Source organism: Aspergillus fijiensis (assembly GCF_003184825.1).
Source record: "Aspergillus fijiensis CBS 313.89 unplaced genomic scaffold BO72scaffold_86, whole genome shotgun sequence".
Lineage (NCBI taxonomy): Eukaryota > Fungi > Ascomycota > Eurotiomycetes > Eurotiales > Aspergillaceae > Aspergillus > Aspergillus fijiensis.
The window spans coordinates 116550-133724 of NW_024469062.1; the positions used below are offsets into that span (position 1 = coordinate 116550).

The window sequence follows — 17175 nt, forward strand, 5'->3', positions numbered from 1 at the left end:
CGTCTACACGCTTACCTGTATGTAGCTACATGAAGCAAATATCGCTTCAACTTGAGGTTTTTTTCCAGGTGTCAACGCCTCAGCATATCAACATTTAAGACCATCTTCCCACCCGACACCTCCACCATGCCTGGCAGACTTGACCTGAACATAGGTGGATTCGCGAGAGAAAAAAAAAAGTGAGACATACAATACGTCCGACAAGAGTCACGACGAACAGGACCTGTAAGATTCTGTGCAAGAGTGTCAAACATCTCGGGTGTAACCTTCGGGAGATCCTCAGCTGCCTCCGTGGTCGTCTGGCGTATTTCTGGAAGGTACGGCAAGCTACTCGTGCCAATAGAAGGGCAGGTTGATAGGTTTGATAGGTCGGCTGGTGAGACAAACTGCAGGTGTTTGTGCTACAGAAGGATGTTTGACATCCCGTCACTGTTTCTCGGAGTCTATTTTTATTTTACTTGTTCGGGCTGGATTGGTGGGGTACATAGCTATAACTAAGTAACTAGTAACTGCAGTGGTTGATTCACGATTATGTAGTTAGAGCACACACATCACCTACTTCGGGTAAGGAAGGGGGGGAGTTTCTTACTCGACGCAAGGTGATTTTTGATATGTTCACTGAGTTCTGGGTGAGTTGAGGCGCTGTTCGGGCATGTTGACTTGGTACTGTCCTATAGATCGGGTCCTGATATACATTTTGTAAACTTCTACTGTAAATAGGACCCGTGCGGCAGAACATAGCTACTCCACCACAATCCTCCCAGATACATTCATTTTCCTCGAGTCCAATCAATCAAAGTGATTACTATACCTTTGTAGATTGTGCATCACCACAGAGTATGTAAGTATATATACATCCAGAAAGGCACAGCACAATGCATGAAACGCAACCAAAATATCCCCTCTTCTCACTCGAGTAGGCAGTCTATATGTCAACTGGGCCTTGCCCGCCAACTGGCCTGCCCGGCCAGTACTGCACAGTACAAGCAACCATCGCCCGCACCTTCAATCAACCTCCAGTAATATCCTCGGCACCCTACCCCGTAGACTCCATAATGCAAATCGGTTCTCCTTCCCTAACGCACGAGCTCCACCATCGAAACCCTGGACAGTGGACAACAAAGGAACCCGATCGAATGAATGGGCTTCTTGGGGCTTTGTTCGGGATGAGCGAGCGGGCGGGCGGGCATGCGGTGCACCGGTGGGCAGGTAAGGCGGGCTGGGCTGACTGACCTGCAAGTCGCGACAAGGGGGAAGAGGAGAATCAAACAAACAAGCGCTGACAACCCTGCCCGGTGCCTGCCTGCCCATCGTCATTGGGGCCTGGAAACCTAATTGATCCCGGTTGCAGCCCCGACTGCTGCTGCTGCTGCTGCTCTTGCGTCTTAGCCGGGAGAAGTCTCGACTGGAGTCTTGGGGGGAACAGTGGACACCACGCATCTGGGCTGGTTTGGAATTTACCTGCAGGTACCGGACCAGCCCTTCTACCCTAGTATGTGTAGATTGGGAAGGATTTGGGGGCCAAGATGCATGTTTGTTCGGGAGTTTTTATAGCATTGGATGAGGGGTGAGAGGTTACTCAACTTGGCGTGAGGTACTTTATACAGTAGTACCCCTACCTCTCGCGTTGTATGTAGGTGGGCAGGCTTTTTTATATTTGTACTTCATAACTTCATCAATGCCTCTGTTACAGTACTTCACACCACCATCCCGCCAGTGCCTCGTGGTACTGTAGTTAGAGATGATGCCGTCGGCCTGAGGCAGGTGGGAACAGGAATCCGAAGTGCAATGAACTGTATTGCTGCATAAACCCTCCTCTGCTTCCGATTCACCCGTCAATTCATCGAACCCAGGTCAGCGAGTCCAGATCGGTTGAGAGACTTGATCAGTGCATGAGGATTCTCAGTCCTCTACGTCATGTACACCGAAATCCCTCATTGGCCGATCGACGACAGGTTAGGCAATCATGCTGACGGAGGCTTATTGAACGATGGGTGATGTGAGGACACTTCCAAAGACTGTGAGACATACTTATATGTACAGTACACAATTCATCCATAATTATTCTACATACGGGGAGACTACGATGTGCCCAGAAAACGTGCACGAGACCAATTTCCCCTTCCCCCCCCCTCCTAGTAGTATTTCCACCCCTCCTCCCTCACTGCCCCTCCTCTCCGTCCCTGGGTGATTAATCATGATAGATATGATTGACAGGGGAAAAAACGGAGGGGGGAAGGGGGGAGGGGGGTAAGGAGGGGGGTAAGGAGGGGGGGGCAGAGGGGCAGACAGGAAAGAAAACGAAAAGTCAAGAGAACCCGGAGCCATGGGAATGGAGGGGCTGGTTGTTCGCGAAGAGAGTGGATTCCTCCTCCATTGACACTTGGCCACTGGGCAATTTTCAGGTTGGCGTTTTGCATTTCCCCGTTCGTCCGCTCACTCTCAACAAGCCACTAGACTAGACTTACTTGAGGAGAATTAGAACCTAGTTCACATACCAAAGTAGATAATAATTCAGCTTGATATTTCGCTCAAAGTTTTGCCCAACCACCGATTTTATAAACACTCACACAATATATTCAGGTCGACCCAAAAAATAGTTTCATATCGGCTTCAGGAAGTATCCCGTCTAGGATGCCTATTCTGGAAGGTTACAGTTACAAATGCACGTTAATTATCAGGCGGTTGGCATCAAGGTTCCGTCCGAGGTATGTCGGCTACCTAGGTCGACTGCGTACACCGTAAGCCCGCGTTGTGGCTTGCTATTGTTGGTGTTGCTGTTGTTGGGTAGTCTAGAGGATGGCCAGTTTCTGTTGGTTGGTCAGTGGCAATCTCCTTTTCTACAAGTAAGAGGGCATAATTTAAATCCAATCGGTTCTGAATTAAGAGACTGGAAGAGATAGCTTAAAACTACTTTTGTACTTTGTGCCCTGTAGATACGTACAGTACTGTATCAGATATCAAGGCTAATCTGCGATTACTATACTATGTCTTATCCCTGCAAATTTGTTCATTATCTGATCGCGCCTCAGGCAGCAAAGTTTATGTTGCCCCTCCCCGCCCGCGCGCGGTGCGGTGGAGGAGGAGGAGGATCGCTCTCCTCGCGTGCCGCTTGCTTGAACCTTGTTTCTTGTTTGGTGATGATGGGCTACTATTCCGTAGGGAATTTAGGAAGTGTACGAGTTGAAAGATTCATAGACGAGATGAATTCATGACGCGGCCTTCTCCCGGTTCCCATCGTCGTCCGATATGTGCTTCACAATTGGCCCTGAAGTGCGCATCGGGATGGAAAGATTGTAATCCATATGGCGGCGGATCGACGCGACCATGGGCCGATTGGACTTGATTCCCTTGGATTCGTCTCGTCTGGCGAGACTATACTCCAAATGAAAGAAAAAGATATCGTTCGATCGAAAGTCATCCTCAGCTACGCCCGCGGAGTACTCGTGGTTCCTTTTCCCTTCCGTCGGATGCATGGACTACTAGCAGCAGTAGTCGATAGATACCAAAAGACCAGAGACACAGGCTTAGTTCTTTGTCAAAAGCATGACCTGATTGTTCAACGTTCAAGATGCACACTCATACATCACTGCATACATCTCCGCCATAGAACTCCGGCCAGTCATGGCATCGGAAATGATACTTCGTACATAATGTACGCAGTACATACAAGCCAGAGTTATCTGGAGGGGCAGGAAGGAAGGATCTCTCCGGGTGCCAAGTTTGACACTAAGCACCCTAGTGCGCAGCGCTGCAGCAACCCTCACTAACAATCAACCTTAGGCAGTAGGATTTTTACTTTCCCCAAGCGTGACCAGGAGGATGGTAACTAGACTAAACCGCGGGTTTTGGTTGTTTAGCGTAGGTCTTTTCTTGTGAGGCATCTTTTAACTTAGCTTCTGACTAGGCTCAGTAGGGGAAGAGCCTAAAGCCACACCTGCACCCATCCCCGCCCAGGTTCCCTCCTCCCCGAAACAGAAGAAACAAACAGACCCTGGCTAAATCTAATTCCAGTACGGAGTGCACACCAGTCTTCCATCAACTTGTCGATTCGGTGGCTATGAACTGGAACTCTGCGAGGATGGATCCTGTATCCTGACGAAGGATCTAGGGAGATTTGAGCGAATCCTAGATTGCTCAGCGCCAATCCTACTTCTACGGACAAGGGAGACACTGCTCAACACACAACAGCAACATCGTCATCATCATCATCAACAACAACAACAACAACAACACAACAACCACCAGCATACTCCAAGGCTCAGGCCACTGGGAAAGAAAGCCTGGTCATCCTCGGTCGGACTAAGAAGGTTAGATGAGGTGTGTGGCGTTCTCGCCTCGCCAATGTTTCGGAATCTGATTGGTGCATCGACCCCAGCACCACTTCCGAAACCGAGCCGATACTTAAAAAGGTGCAAAGGTGAAAACCCAATCCAGAAGGATAGCGTGGTCTTTCGGCATTACTCCGGTCAGCTTCGGAAAAACAACCCTGGCCAGGGTAAAAGTGCCGAGGGAAGTTCCCGGTCAATCCTTCCAGGAGGCCCCGACTCACAGCACTTCCTTGTCTACGATCTTGCGGACCATCCCCGACTCGGGCGAATGAGAGAGACCGGGGAGAGAAGCGCAGAACGAACGATCTGCAAGCGGTACGGTATGGAGTACGGAGTACTGTACCGGAGTCCTGTAGTCTGTACCTGTCGGTGATGTCGCCCTCTCGGTAGTCTTCGCACACTCCCACTTCCTACCTTTGCATGTTGGGGGTCCATACTCCGGACTAGAGTGCTGACTAGAACCTGAGCGTATCAGTAGTTAGCATATCATCATGATTACCTATTTGAGCCATTTTTGATAGGGACCGTAGTGGTGATGGTTACTGGCGCTGTTATGTCTTGGATCTACTTACCTTACCCCAGCCACACTGCTGCGTTGTTTATTGTTCTGTTCTGTTCCTGCCACGTAGATGGATCACACTGGCAACTGTCCTTCTTGTCGAGCTGATACACCGTACAGAAAGCAGCGCTAGCCTGGCCTTTGGTAAGGTAGGTCTGGGACGTAGGCTGTAGCAGAAGTAGCACTCAGTGCCGAGATGCACATCTATCGCAGCCACGACCAGCGAGACTGAGACAGACATCATCACTCAGCAGTCTCACAAGCGAAAGCCAAGCTTTGTGATGATGAAAAAGCAAGCAGACGACGATCCCATCGGACAATTTCTTTCACCAACCATTGAGCAAGCACCTTTAGGCGAGTCAGTCCCGAGTTCCCCTCCTCACCAAGTAGTAGTAGACAGAGGATGCCGAAACTCCACCCTGCCTACCACACAGTACCAGTTTTTTGTTTCAAGAAACACACAAAAAAAAAGGACACATACATACCTCAAAATCTACCTATCGGCTTGCATGATGCATTTTTCTGCTTGCCTCAGTCACCGACACACTTACTACGGGTAGTCTAGGGCTGGGGAATACGGAGCCTGGAGTATTCGGACCAGATACCGTAGGTTTAGAGGGGATCCTCCCACACCGCCTGGCTTGGTCGTCGAAATTTGTTCGTGGAAGTTTCCATGAGCGGAGCCCATCCCACCGGCTTCCGCTTGGGCTTTTGTGGAGCACCAAAAACGGGTTGGTCATGCCGCCGTGATCGGATCGCCACATTGGGCGACGTGCAGGGGGGTTTTTTTTTTGCCCTTGAGCCCGGGAGCACTTCCACTGGGACCATGATACATCATGCCAGTCTTGCTCGAATGGGTTGGCAGTCCAAAGGGAAAAAAAGCAAAGGCCGAAAGACAACGATGATGACGATGATGATAAACTGGTCATCATTTGTATTTTGTCTCTTTGCTGTGCTTATTTCCTTGGAAGGAAAAGAAAACAAAGGAAAGGGCAGGAAGGAAAAGGAAAAAAAGCCCTGTCCGCGCCGATGCGGCGGGGAGAAAGGCGTAAGCGGCAAGTTGAGCGAGGATGGATTGTTGCAGAATGGACTGCTACGGAGTACGGAGTAGGTACAGTACAAACAGCTTGGGTTGTGTCTGACAACCACGTATTTTGTTCTTTCCCTGATAGACAGTTGAGGTACTCCGTACTACGTACTACTAAGTCTTGAAAACTTACCACACACACATCGTTGGAAAATGTTGCTTAGCTCGGTATGGAATCTCACATTTGCAACTTTTTATTTTCCCCAAACAAGATTATGAAGCTATTACTCAACCAATTCATCGTCTTCTCGGTGATTGCAGTCGTCTTTTGTGAGGGAATTTTGGGTTCTCTCTATGGTACTCCGTAAAGTCGACCACAAACAGTAGTCTGATGTTCTCTTATCTTCTTGTGGTCTAGTGCGGGCTTGACCGCAGCAGAAGAAAAAATCATTGCTGGGTTCCTGCAAAAAAATTGAGTGGTACGTACCATTACTCTGCGCTCTGCTTCCGGGAAGACGGCGAACCCAAATCCTTCTCACTAGTACTCTTCGACCACCCAGCGCGCTCCGTAGCCGCCACGAGATTGAAGCAAGAGATTTGAGAAGAGCGAAATAAACTTAACAAAAAAAGTGATGGTCGAAAAAAGGTACTGTACGTACTACTGACTCAACCACCCTACCTTTTCCGCCGACCCCCGGGATTCTTCATCCGCGGTGTTCCGAAATGGATGACTATTCGCTTGATGAGCTTTTTTCTTTTCTTGTCTTAATCTTGTAACTTGTTTCATGTATTTCCGTACCGTGTAATGAATGCTACGTGAGCGAGAGGTCTTCTCTTGAGTTGGGAAAATTCCAATGCCGGATGCCGACCGTATGGGATCGATGCAATGGTCAGATCAGATAGTCAGAGGTTCGGATATGCTACTGCTGTTGTGATACAGAGCATCAACTGTCCCCAAAACGGATTCGAATCCCACTTTGGACTTTGCCTAAGGCTTAGGTAGGGTTGGTCAAGGAAGGTCCACAATCGAAGCGGGAGAAGCTCCCAGCGAAAATCTCCTGGTGGAGAATACCCGCCGATACGAACGAAGCCTAAACGGGAGACCCATCTTGGACAGTACTAAAATGACGGTGGTGATTCGAAAATGGGCGGTCACTTGGGGGGAGGGGGGCATGCACTATGCAGATGATGGGCAAAGGGAAGGGCAACAAAACGTAAAAAAGGGTCTCTCGAACTATGTTGTGTTGAATAAAGGAGAGCTGGAATCCTGAACTGTTGGCTTCAAATCCGAACAACAATCTTTCGACTGCAGGAAATATGATGGACTGAGACAATGTTTTCTGATTCATCATACTTACTGAACCGAAAGGGGTAAGGATACGGTTCACATCCGCACCCATGGAATTGTTCAGGCGCGGGTGGTATTCGGTTCGGTCCTGAGACTTGGAAAATGTACTCCGTACAGTAGTAGTTAGAACACGGGCATATGATATGAGCTAGACTGCCATCGGGGATGAAACAAGGTGCGTGGCATCATCGAATTGGCAATTAGTTGAAGTCCGAAACAATCTCGACCGAAGGACAGTCTCAGTGACGGATCAGTCTAGAAGGTCTATGCGCGATGCAGGTGATGTATATCTATCTGACGTTGCTTCGATGAGTGGCTGAATTTTGTCGCAGCTGAATCAGTTCTCGCTCAGATCGTCTTTTCAGTGCTTCTCAAGCAGACAGGGGGGGGGGGGGGGGTGAGAATTGCTCCGTGAGAAGAACTCCTGATTTTTGACAATTAAATGAAGAGACATTCGGGACAGGCACTGGAAGAGTTTCATTTGTTCATTTCCTGCCGCGGCTTACGCAATTTGCAAATTGACCAGCAATACGTGTAGCACGGACCGAGGGCAAAAGTGCTTTCTTCCGTGTAGATCAATACACAGCCGGCTAGAAAGTACTGTAATGCATGCTCGCCGTTGAGCTTCCCTATGATACCGCAGAAATCCATGCCACCTTTTCCTCCCCGGCACCTCACGGCCGGGGATGTGGTATGATGACGAAGGAGGACCGAGTGGCAGAGGCGCGTTGAAGCCCGCATATGAGCGGCAGAATTGGCGGCCCATACCGTCATTGGGAGTGTGGTGTGTATGAAGTTGAGGATCGAAAAGGTGATGACTGTTGTAGTGGCCAGGTAGCTCGATCTAAATACATAGTAGTCAGTATTCATCGCACAGTGCCTACAGCTTTTGATTACATGGGTCCAACATGGGATCCAACATGCAGATGGAGGTCGGGAAAGCCCCATGCGGGAGGGAAGGACGTCTCCATCGTCCGCTCATCTACTCAGGTATGGAGTTTATACTTCCTGGATCGAGATTTGACTATTTGACAGCCGTGGAGTCGAAGTGGGCAGCCTCTACCATTGTTCCTCCCGCCCATGAAGCCAGGAGCTCAGGTTCGAACAGGATGCCACTCCACTTTCTCGCAAATATGATAACTTTGATAAGGTTTCGTGTCGCCCTACCTTACTCTAGTCTCTAGCTCATGTGGAATTGTGGATGTGCCATGAGGGACTGAGCGCTGAGGAACCAGTATGGAGCCGGCGGCGGGCCTGTCAACTGCGGAGAAAGGATGCAGATGTCCGCCTGCCTCATGACATCAAGCATATTTTGGTACGTGTTTGTCGACTAGTATATCCCAGGATATAGGAGGTCAACAAGGAACGCATTCGAATTAGCCATGGTTTCAGAGTGCATGTATTGCAGTAGTACACAGGTAAGAGAAGCCGAGATACTGGACCGTGATCGGAAAAGGAAATCGAAGGGTTTTACTAGGTAGTGCACCTGAAACCGGCGTACAGTACTTTACCTACACATAACCGAATAGCCTGCTTGGAGGGAAGGAGAGATGAAGGGTTCTTTCTCCCACTCGTCTGGTATGCTTCAACCGGGCTGCTGCCTGAGTTTTTGATCACCCACTGGGCCTACCAGTCCTAGTTGAGGTTAGTAGGATCCGTCGCCCCCCGGGAGCCCGATCTACGGCTGCATAGGAAGCCTCCCACCATTCCGCCCCTCCATTAACTTCCAGTTAGGTTACTCACCACGGCGTATGTCCCTCATCCATGATTGTGTCCCAGCACCTGATATTCTTTTGATAAGTCAGAATATGTCTGACTATTGTACTATAATATCAAGACAAAGGATATACCAAGAGAAAACGAAACCAGTCTCACAATTGCTCACGGACAAAACTGAGCTCGACCAATGGACACCCAAAATAGAACTCCTCAACCCGAAGAAACGCCTGCAGTTAAGTTCTCATCATCAAGATTCAGAACGAGTCACTGGACTCACTACGTAGGCTTGACGGGCTCGGGTCTGGAAGGCTAGAACAAGATCATGACGGTATCTCTCAGTCTGCCTACCTGCTTGCGTCTTTGCCTGATCCCTGTTGGGTTACGATTGGCAGGCTGCAAGGCCGGTAACGACGAAGTTACTGCCAAGTATCTTTTTACGTAGCTGTCTGCGGCAAGGATACCATCGAGGTACCTCGTTTCGGTACACGCCCGACGTGCCCTTTCTCTCTCCCACCAACGAGTCGAATCTCGAGTTTTGATTCCCTAATCGAATTCGATGAGCCAACCAACGAGCATCGGCCGTCGGGATAGCGTCTTCAGCCCTCTTTTTTTTCCCCTGCTTGCCGCTGGTGCCAACCAAATTCGATGTTAGATTTCCTCCCAAAAGGATCTCTTCGTTTCCCTGCTCTTCCGGGGCGACCTTTCGGAAAGGGTTGGGTGCCGAAATTGCCGTTCATTTGGCACAGAGCCAGAGATACAAGCAAAGTCAACCGTGAATGAATTGGAAGTTACTGGGAAAAGACAGAGGATTTGATTTCCCGATCAAATGTACAGTACTGTACAGTTGAATCACCAGACACTACTCCGTAGATAGTATGAGTCCAGTACGTACTCCGTACTAAGTTAACACTCAACAGGATACTAGAAGTAGATTGACCCCGTTCGGCTCTTGTTCGATTCTCGGAGACCGGGTGAGGCACGAATCAGCTCAACGGCACCAGTGTTAGTAGCCAAAAGTATGGTAAGTTAATGCCACCAAATTATTAAAATTTCCTCAAGCAGTACACAACTTTTTTCCGGTGCGCATTTTGCCTCCCAGAGTTAGGATCGTCACCGCCAATCCACAGTTAACCTTCAATTAGTTTCGCACTCGTCTAAGAGTATCGTCCCCCTTTCTCTTCTAAAGAGTGTACCACTTGTTTTGCTTGTCGGAAACTGATAATATTCCGTGATTTGTGATTTTGCGAGGTTTCAATCCGTCTTAACCTCTCTTACTGCCGCCGCCGCTATTCATCGCCCCCCTTCCCACCCTATCCCCCTCCATTCCCGTGACTACTAGTTAGTACTACTGCTAGAACGGCTCTCTACCTTGGGTGCGTTCTTTTGAGGCAACTCTTTTTTTTTTCTCTCTCTTTTTCCCCCTTCCTATTTCATCTTTTTTTATTTCATATTTTTTTAACATTTTTTTCTCTTCTCTGTTTCCTTACAAACCCATCCATCATTCTTCTTTTTTTTTTTTTCCATCTGTGCCATCTCCTCCCACCCCCCCTTACTTTCCATCTTTCTTCCTACTCCCTGGTCTCCGCATCTATACGCGTTGTCCCTGGCAGTTTCTTTATTCTCCTCACCCCATCCGAATTGAAAAGCGAAAAAAGTACTGGTCAATCCTGCGCATTGTTGACGCGAAGCAGAATTTGACTAGCAAAATTTCCCTCTAGCACTGCTGCTGGTTCTGTTAGACCCACTTACACGCCGCCTCCCTGGTGGATCAGAACCATTGACTGTTTTGACAACGTGCGGATAAAAAGAAGTTCCCACACAACTCGATTTTCTGGTGGGTGACCGTGGGGAATTCAGATTAAGCATCTCGACCTCATCCTGACCTCTTTTCTGCAGTGGAGTCGGACTTGTTCCTGCACATCTCTATCATCGACCTTTGGACTGCCCTTGAGTCCATTGCCATCCGAACTCACCACCCCGAACAACACCTGTTGATTCCTTTTCGCGTCTGTCCGGAACAAGCATCCAATTCCGTCTCCGGAAAGAAAACACACAGAGAAAAGTGAGAGGAGAGTCAAAGGAGGGACCGAAAACTTTCACACAGCGAAAAAAAATCCTCTCGTCGACCAGGACGCGATCAGGATTTTGAAGTCAGTGACATTGGCAAAAGCTTTTCGCATCCTCGAAGCTTCGCCTTTTGATCGCAACACAATTGCAGAAAGGTCCTAGTTTCCGTTCTGCGATCAATGATCAAGATACAGTGAAATCCTTGTTTGCGAGTCCTAAACCCCATTCCCTTCACTTTCACCCTCACCCCTCCTGTTTGACACCCTCCCCGCGTCAACGATGGATCCCAGATCTCATCCGTCACGGCCCCCATCCACCAGCCTGCCCCAGGGCTCCACGCCTCTTTCCTCGACACCTATCTCAAGCATGCCAATGCCTCAGTACGCCATGCAGCACCAGTACCCGGTGTCCCAGCCGCATACTCTTCCCCCGCTCCAGCCTCATCACTCCCAGTCTCCTGCCCCTCATTCCTACATGGGTCAGCCTTACCGGCCGGATCTCTCGAGATATCCCGCGTCAACTCACGATGTCTACGCGACCTCCGCGGCTCCTATCATGCCTCATACGACCGTGGGTAGCTTGCCTCCGTCCTCGTTCCTCTCCCACCACAATCCGCAGGCCCAGCCCCAGCCGTCGCAACCTTATCCTCCTCCGCACAGCGTGCTCCCCCCCGCGTCGAGTGCTCAGTCCTATCCTCAGCCGATTGCGCCGGCCCCGCCGCGTGACCGTCGCTCCGACTACTCCGCACTTCCGTCGGGTGCTTTCAGCTACTCGGATGCTAAGGGCTCGCCTTGGATGAACCAGGATCCCGTGGCAGGCCCGAATGGCGCTGCGCCTTATGCTGCGAAGGAGCCTCCTCGTACCCAGGTTGTTGGCTCGCAGGGCCGTCGTGGTATCCTTCCGAGCGTTCCGGGACGCGCGACTCCGGTCACCAACGGCGTCAATGGAACTGCCAAGAACACCACAATTCCCGCCAAGGATGCAGATGGAAAATTCCCATGCCCGCACTGCAATAAGACATATCTTCATGCTAAGCACTTGAAGCGTCATTTGCTCAGACGTAAGTTAACTACAGCCGGTGAGAGTTGCATCGCAAGTTGTATCGCGCTAACGGGCATACGTCTGTTACAGACACGGGCGATCGTCCTTACATGTGTGTTCTTTGCAAGGACACTTTCTCCCGCAGTGATATCTTGAAGCGCCACTTCCAGAAGTGCTCGTTGAGACGTGGTAACCCCACGGGAGCGACTCACTTGTCGCATCCCCAGGCGCATCTGAAGAGATCCCAAGCTGCGGCCAATGCTGTCAAGCCTGTTCAGGAGGAAGTCAACAATCCCATCCCGCCTCCCAACGGTCTCCCCGGTGCGACGTATGCTGAGAGTCCTGTGAACGGCAATGGCATGGCTCCCGCCCGTCCAGGTTACACGGAACAGCAGCCTTTGGGTTTCTCCATGTCGTCTGTGAATGGGATGAACCGCGGTCCTCCCGAGGACGCTTATCCTGCCGGTCAGCCTCAACAAAGAGGTCCCTGGCTTGCTGCTCCTAAGCAGAGCCCGTACATGGTTCAGCCCGGCGCTGATGCCTCTGGCCAACAACTGAACGTTGACCGTCCTCCCCTTGAGCAGGTAAAGCCCCCGGTTATTCAAGATCCTAAGCGCCCTGTCATGCCTGGCCCCACTCCCAATCATGCTGGCGAAATTGACTGGACTTCGATGTTTCAGCCCGGAGGTTCCGACGGTTATATCAACCAGGTCTTCCCTCAGCAGACCATGGCCGCCGGCCAGGAGCCGATCCACGCTCACGTTGACGCTGAACGCAAGTTCTACCCCACCACCACCGCCCCTGGTCCCCAAGAAAGTGGCATGAACGGACTTTATCTGGCGTCAACTATGAGCGGCGACGGTAAGTTGAAAGCATACCTGTTAGAATTGAGTTCGATGCTAACTCACCTGTCACCTAGGCACCGTTCAGCCCGCCCGCCAATAGTCGCGAGTAAATGAGGGCGGATGTCTGTATCTTGACCACGCTAAACCCAAAATGCAATTGGCGCGAAAAGGAGTTTTTTTATTTCATTAAATCAAACTCGAATCAAAATATCACACTACCTCCCATCGGTGGGATCACGTGTCATACGACGTTACGCATTCAAGATCTCAGGACATGTGCAGTGGTACCGGATCTTAAATTGGGGACGCTTGTGCATATACGACTCTTTTCCGGACCTACTTGACGTCTCTGATCCTCGATTTCACTCCAATACTCCGAATCACCTTAGATGTTCGGATTATGTCTTCTATGGATCAATCTGAAAGCCGCTTTGACTTCCGAACGAGAGAGGAATGATAGAAAAAAAAGAAGAATTACTCGATTGGTGAAACAAAAGTTAGACAAAAAAAAGATGCAATGACGATAGAAAAAAGTGGGTATCGGCCAGGCCCAAGAAATTCGCGCAGTGCGCATCGGCGTGGTCGGATTGTTCAGCGTCCAAATCTCTTATTGTCATGAAAACATTTTCTTTCTGCAGGTATTGTGATTGAAACTTCCTGCGATGAAATACACAGTGTCAGCATTTCTACGGCGAGTGCAGCTTTGCGGTGGTTCAGGATTTGTTTTATTTTCTTGTTTTACTGTTTTCCTGTTTCCATCCATTATGAGTGATTTTGATGGGATGGTGTGGTTTTATCTGGCGTCCAATCATAGACTTGGGCATGTGTTTCTATGCGAATGTGCTTTTTTTCTTTTCTACTTTCACTTTGTCATCGTTCATGTGGAACGAGATCAAAAGAGGTTGAGTGGAAGGCTTCTCTGTCGATGCATCACCCTGATTTGCATGGTCCATTGTCGCGGATTTTCTTTCCAGTTGCATCAAGAAAAAGAGTGTGCTTGGCCTCTGTTTGCATAATCATCACGGCCGTTTTTCAATCTTTCATGTCAGCTCCCCCAGTCCACCCTGTATGTAGAGCCGATGTGTCCCTTGATAGGGTATGCACGTTCGGACTGGGGCTGCCAAGGTGTTTCCATACACGTCGCTCATACAAAGTCATCTTTGAATACTTTTCTATCCTCGTGTGTTTGTCAGGTCTGTTGCGTATGGCCTGTTTAATTTCTCTCTCTTTCCCCCATTCTCTGTGACTTACGTTGTCATCTGGGTGTGGCCGGGGTTGCCTATGGAATCCGACTGCTGCCGAAGGAAGGCCAGCTAGCTGTGATGGCGCTTCCTGAGGCCTGGTTCGGTTGAATTGCCTGGATGCATATCCCTGGCCAACCCCTGCATGGTGTTGCGACGATTGTTCTATCTTACGGTGTTCTGCATCTCCAGCTCCTTGCTCCGGAAGGAATTGTCATCATAAAAAGTGCTAGAATTATTTCACAGAAGGAATAATAATTTTGCCCATGCTCATTCTCAGCTCATTCGTTGGCGTATGCATGTTGTTCACGGTAGTTGTCGGATGCTACGGGGAATATCTCCGAGGTAGACAAGTGGAAGAAGGCAGGAAGAATAGGTAGCCATGCCATGTGGCCTGGAGTGGTGTGAGGGAGTGACAGACAGGTGATTGATCCATTTGGTGGCCCGACCGAAGCCGAAGAGCCGTTGGTTACCCCGTACCATTCGTACTTATAAGGTAATAGTCCCTTTGGTCCGGAGGAGGGGAACATCCCGGGATTTTCCTATTACCTACTTACCCCCTCGAACCCTTGATAGATGGAGATGGAGATGGAGATGGAGATGGGAATAGAGAACGAAAGTGTGGAGAGATAGAGTGGGGACGGATCTTCAGGACACTAAGTATCCATGATGTATAGTTACCACTGGATACCTAATAATAGTTAGGTAGCTTTACTACTACTGCACTTGTACAATATAAATTTGGTTAACGATTCCCCATAATCTCAAGTAAACCTCGGATACTGTAAGATTTCCACACAGCATGTCTTGTACTAAGTTGAATGTCGACGTCACCGCCTGCCCCGGATCGTGGATTGGTATTTCCCCGCCGTGATTGGCCATCACCCACGGGATGCTCCGGAGGACTGCGACCTCTTGCCTTCCCCCCCCCAAAAACCTCCTCCCATCACCCATCCCGTCCGCCCATCATCCTTTTCCTTTCTCCCTTGCATCATTTTTGACCCAACCCTTTTAACAAGAATTCTTACATGCCATCTCATCTTCCTTCTCGTGTCGATGTCGGACATTTGACCGCCTGATTACGCCTTGTCTCTCTATCAGTACCATTAGACCCCACTCTAGATCTCGACTCCTCCGCAACTCCGCGGCTACCCACAACTCCGAACTCCACCGACCTCTCCGCTACATCCACCACTTCCCCTCACACGAGATCTATAGATATACGCGACAAAGCCAATCCCGCTTCGCAGCACTCGGATCAGTATTAGTACCTATTCTCCTACCCATCTCCTTCCACTCCTGGGACATCCGATACGTGACCGGTGGTTCGAGTCCACCGCTTAGCCTTCCTCTACCGACTTGTCAATCCCAACATCAACCACCCTTCATATATCATCCATCGCCTCCCTCTCAGCCATCACAATGTCCACGAACAGACCATTCCTGGCCAATTTCCTTGCGGCCTTCCGGGCACAGTCTACATACAAAGCCTCCACCGCCGGCACTCAATCCACATCAGCCTCGATATCCTCTGCCCAGATCTCCCAGAGTGCTGCTCGAACAATCGCCACGAAAGCCAGCAACAACTCGGAAGCGTCCTCGGCATCATCCTCCACAGCACACCATTATCATCATCACTCGACCTCCTCATCTTCACACTCTCGCCCGCACTCCCACCACCGCGGCCCCCTGGCTCAGGGCCAAGGCCAGGAGCAGTCCAGCCCCGCATCCCCGCCCCCGTCATCAGCCGCGACTCCACCCCAAGCCGCCGCCGGCGCATCGTCTCCCCCACCGACTCCTGCCGCCTCGAACCCTATCCCCATCACCAATAGTCATGGCCGTCAACGGCGCGGCAGTGACAGCTCCAGCGGCTCGGGCGGGTTCCGCGACGCCCTCGGTCCCGAGAAATGGTACATCGGCGGCCGGACGCCCGGCGGCGAAGAGAGGTTCTATCGATTAGGCATGGTCACCAAGGGAGGGGGTCGCCTTGGAGGAAGCGGCCGGGTGGGGAGTATCGATCAGCTAAGTCTCTGATCACTATTGGGGCCGGCTCGATTTGGGATCCTCCCACTCACAGGCTCCTCTTGTCTCTGCTTTCTTTTCGGTGACTGGCCTTTTGGGCCACCGGGACTCGCTTGATGCGAACTATATCCCGGCTTTGTGAATCTTCTTACTTTTATATACCTCCGGCGTCAGGAGCTTATCCAGGAACGGAGAGGGGCTTATGGGACTGGCGTTGCTGTTTGGCGTTTGGGCTTAAAAAAGAACTTGCTTTATTTTAGGTGTCGGGTGTCGTTCCCGATCGGGAGTGAATTGGACCTAGCGCAAACGACAAATGGGATTGGTATTACAACCCTGACCTTACATGCGAGTTTGTCTCTGCTCGTGTTTGAGACAGATATTGGGGTGGAAATCAGATATCTGTACATGAACGACTCCTCTCTCTCTCTAGTGCGGCTTGCCGTGGTGTCCCTCGCATTGCCTGCGTGTCCACATAAGATCTTGCAATGAAGCGAGGCAATGGGCCAGATCATGGCGGTCCGTGTTGAGTCAGGCTGCTTCGATAGAGGAAGGCAGATTGGTAGGAATCAAGCCTGAGAGAGTGGCCGAGCCTATTCAAGAGTGGGAGGTTTGGACCTGGCAGGGGTAGGTAGAGCTGAGTAGAGTGTCGACAAACACGTACTTCAAGCCAAGTGTTTTACAAGAGGATCTTTCCCATCCAAGGTTCGCAATTAGAAGGATGAACATTTTAGAGTATATACTCGAGTCCTGGCCTATGGCAAACCAGGCAATAGGTACAGTACACCTGCACATACTTGTACTTACCTAGTAGCTAGCTAATTATGAGTCCTCCCCTCCCAACAACGCGGTCCGCTCATCCACCCCCGTCCTCCCCACCCTCCGCACCCCGCAATATCTTATCCACTTCCTAAACCTCCCCCAAACACCCACCCTCCCAAGCAAAGAAAACCCATCACCACCACCACCACCACCACC

General features: G+C 50.3%; 4 protein-coding genes across 4 annotated transcripts; 3 read left to right on the forward strand and 1 right to left on the reverse strand.

Annotated features, from left to right (window-relative positions):
* Positions 1–7675: 7675 nt before the first annotated feature.
* BO72DRAFT_296865 (uncharacterized protein) lies at positions 7676–8639 on the reverse strand. The gene is made up of 2 exons (XM_040940411.1): positions 8271–8639; positions 7676–8109 (listed from the first exon to the last, which is right to left on the reverse strand). Exons 1-2 carry the CDS (start codon positions 8345–8347, stop codon positions 7743–7745), a joined length of 444 nt encoding a protein of 147 aa, XP_040795952.1. The 5' UTR covers positions 8348–8639; the 3' UTR covers positions 7676–7742.
* Positions 8640–11139: 2500 nt separating this feature from the next.
* BO72DRAFT_296925 (C2H2-type zinc finger protein) lies at positions 11140–13187 on the forward strand. Its single transcript, XM_040940414.1, has 2 exons — positions 11140–12111; positions 12183–13187. The coding sequence occupies exons 1-2, from the start codon at positions 11331–11333 to the stop codon at positions 13049–13051; spliced, it is 1650 nt and encodes a 549-aa protein (XP_040795953.1). The 5' UTR covers positions 11140–11330; the 3' UTR covers positions 13052–13187.
* Positions 13188–13640: 453 nt separating this feature from the next.
* Positions 13641–14321, forward strand: BO72DRAFT_296874 (uncharacterized protein). Its single transcript, XM_040940412.1, has one exon. The coding sequence runs from the start codon at positions 13770–13772 to the stop codon at positions 14181–14183; it is 414 nt and encodes a 137-aa protein (XP_040795954.1). The 5' UTR covers positions 13641–13769; the 3' UTR covers positions 14184–14321.
* Positions 14322–15366: 1045 nt separating this feature from the next.
* BO72DRAFT_296895 (uncharacterized protein) lies at positions 15367–16332 on the forward strand. Its single transcript, XM_040940413.1, has one exon. The coding sequence runs from the start codon at positions 15601–15603 to the stop codon at positions 16210–16212; it is 612 nt and encodes a 203-aa protein (XP_040795955.1). The 5' UTR covers positions 15367–15600; the 3' UTR covers positions 16213–16332.
* The last annotated feature ends 843 nt before the right edge of the window (positions 16333–17175 follow it).

Coding starts and splice junctions, on each gene's coding strand:
- BO72DRAFT_296895 (XM_040940413.1), top strand. CDS start 15,601: ATGTCCACGAACAGACCATTCCTGGCCAATTTCCTTGCGGCCTTCCGG.
- BO72DRAFT_296925 (XM_040940414.1), top strand. CDS start 11,331: ATGGATCCCAGATCTCATCCGTCACGGCCCCCATCCACCAGCCTGCCC. Junction 12,112..12,182: donor GAAGCGTCATTTGCTCAGAC/GTAAGTTAACTA, acceptor CGTCTGTTACAG/ACACGGGCGATCGTCCTTAC.
- BO72DRAFT_296874 (XM_040940412.1), top strand. CDS start 13,770: ATGCGAATGTGCTTTTTTTCTTTTCTACTTTCACTTTGTCATCGTTCA.
- BO72DRAFT_296865 (XM_040940411.1), bottom strand. CDS start 8,347: ATGGGCGGGAGGAACAATGGTAGAGGCTGCCCACTTCGACTCCACGGC. Junction 8,110..8,270: donor GTCAAATCTCGATCCAGGAA/GTATAAACTCCA, acceptor CTATGTATTTAG/ATCGAGCTACCTGGCCACTA.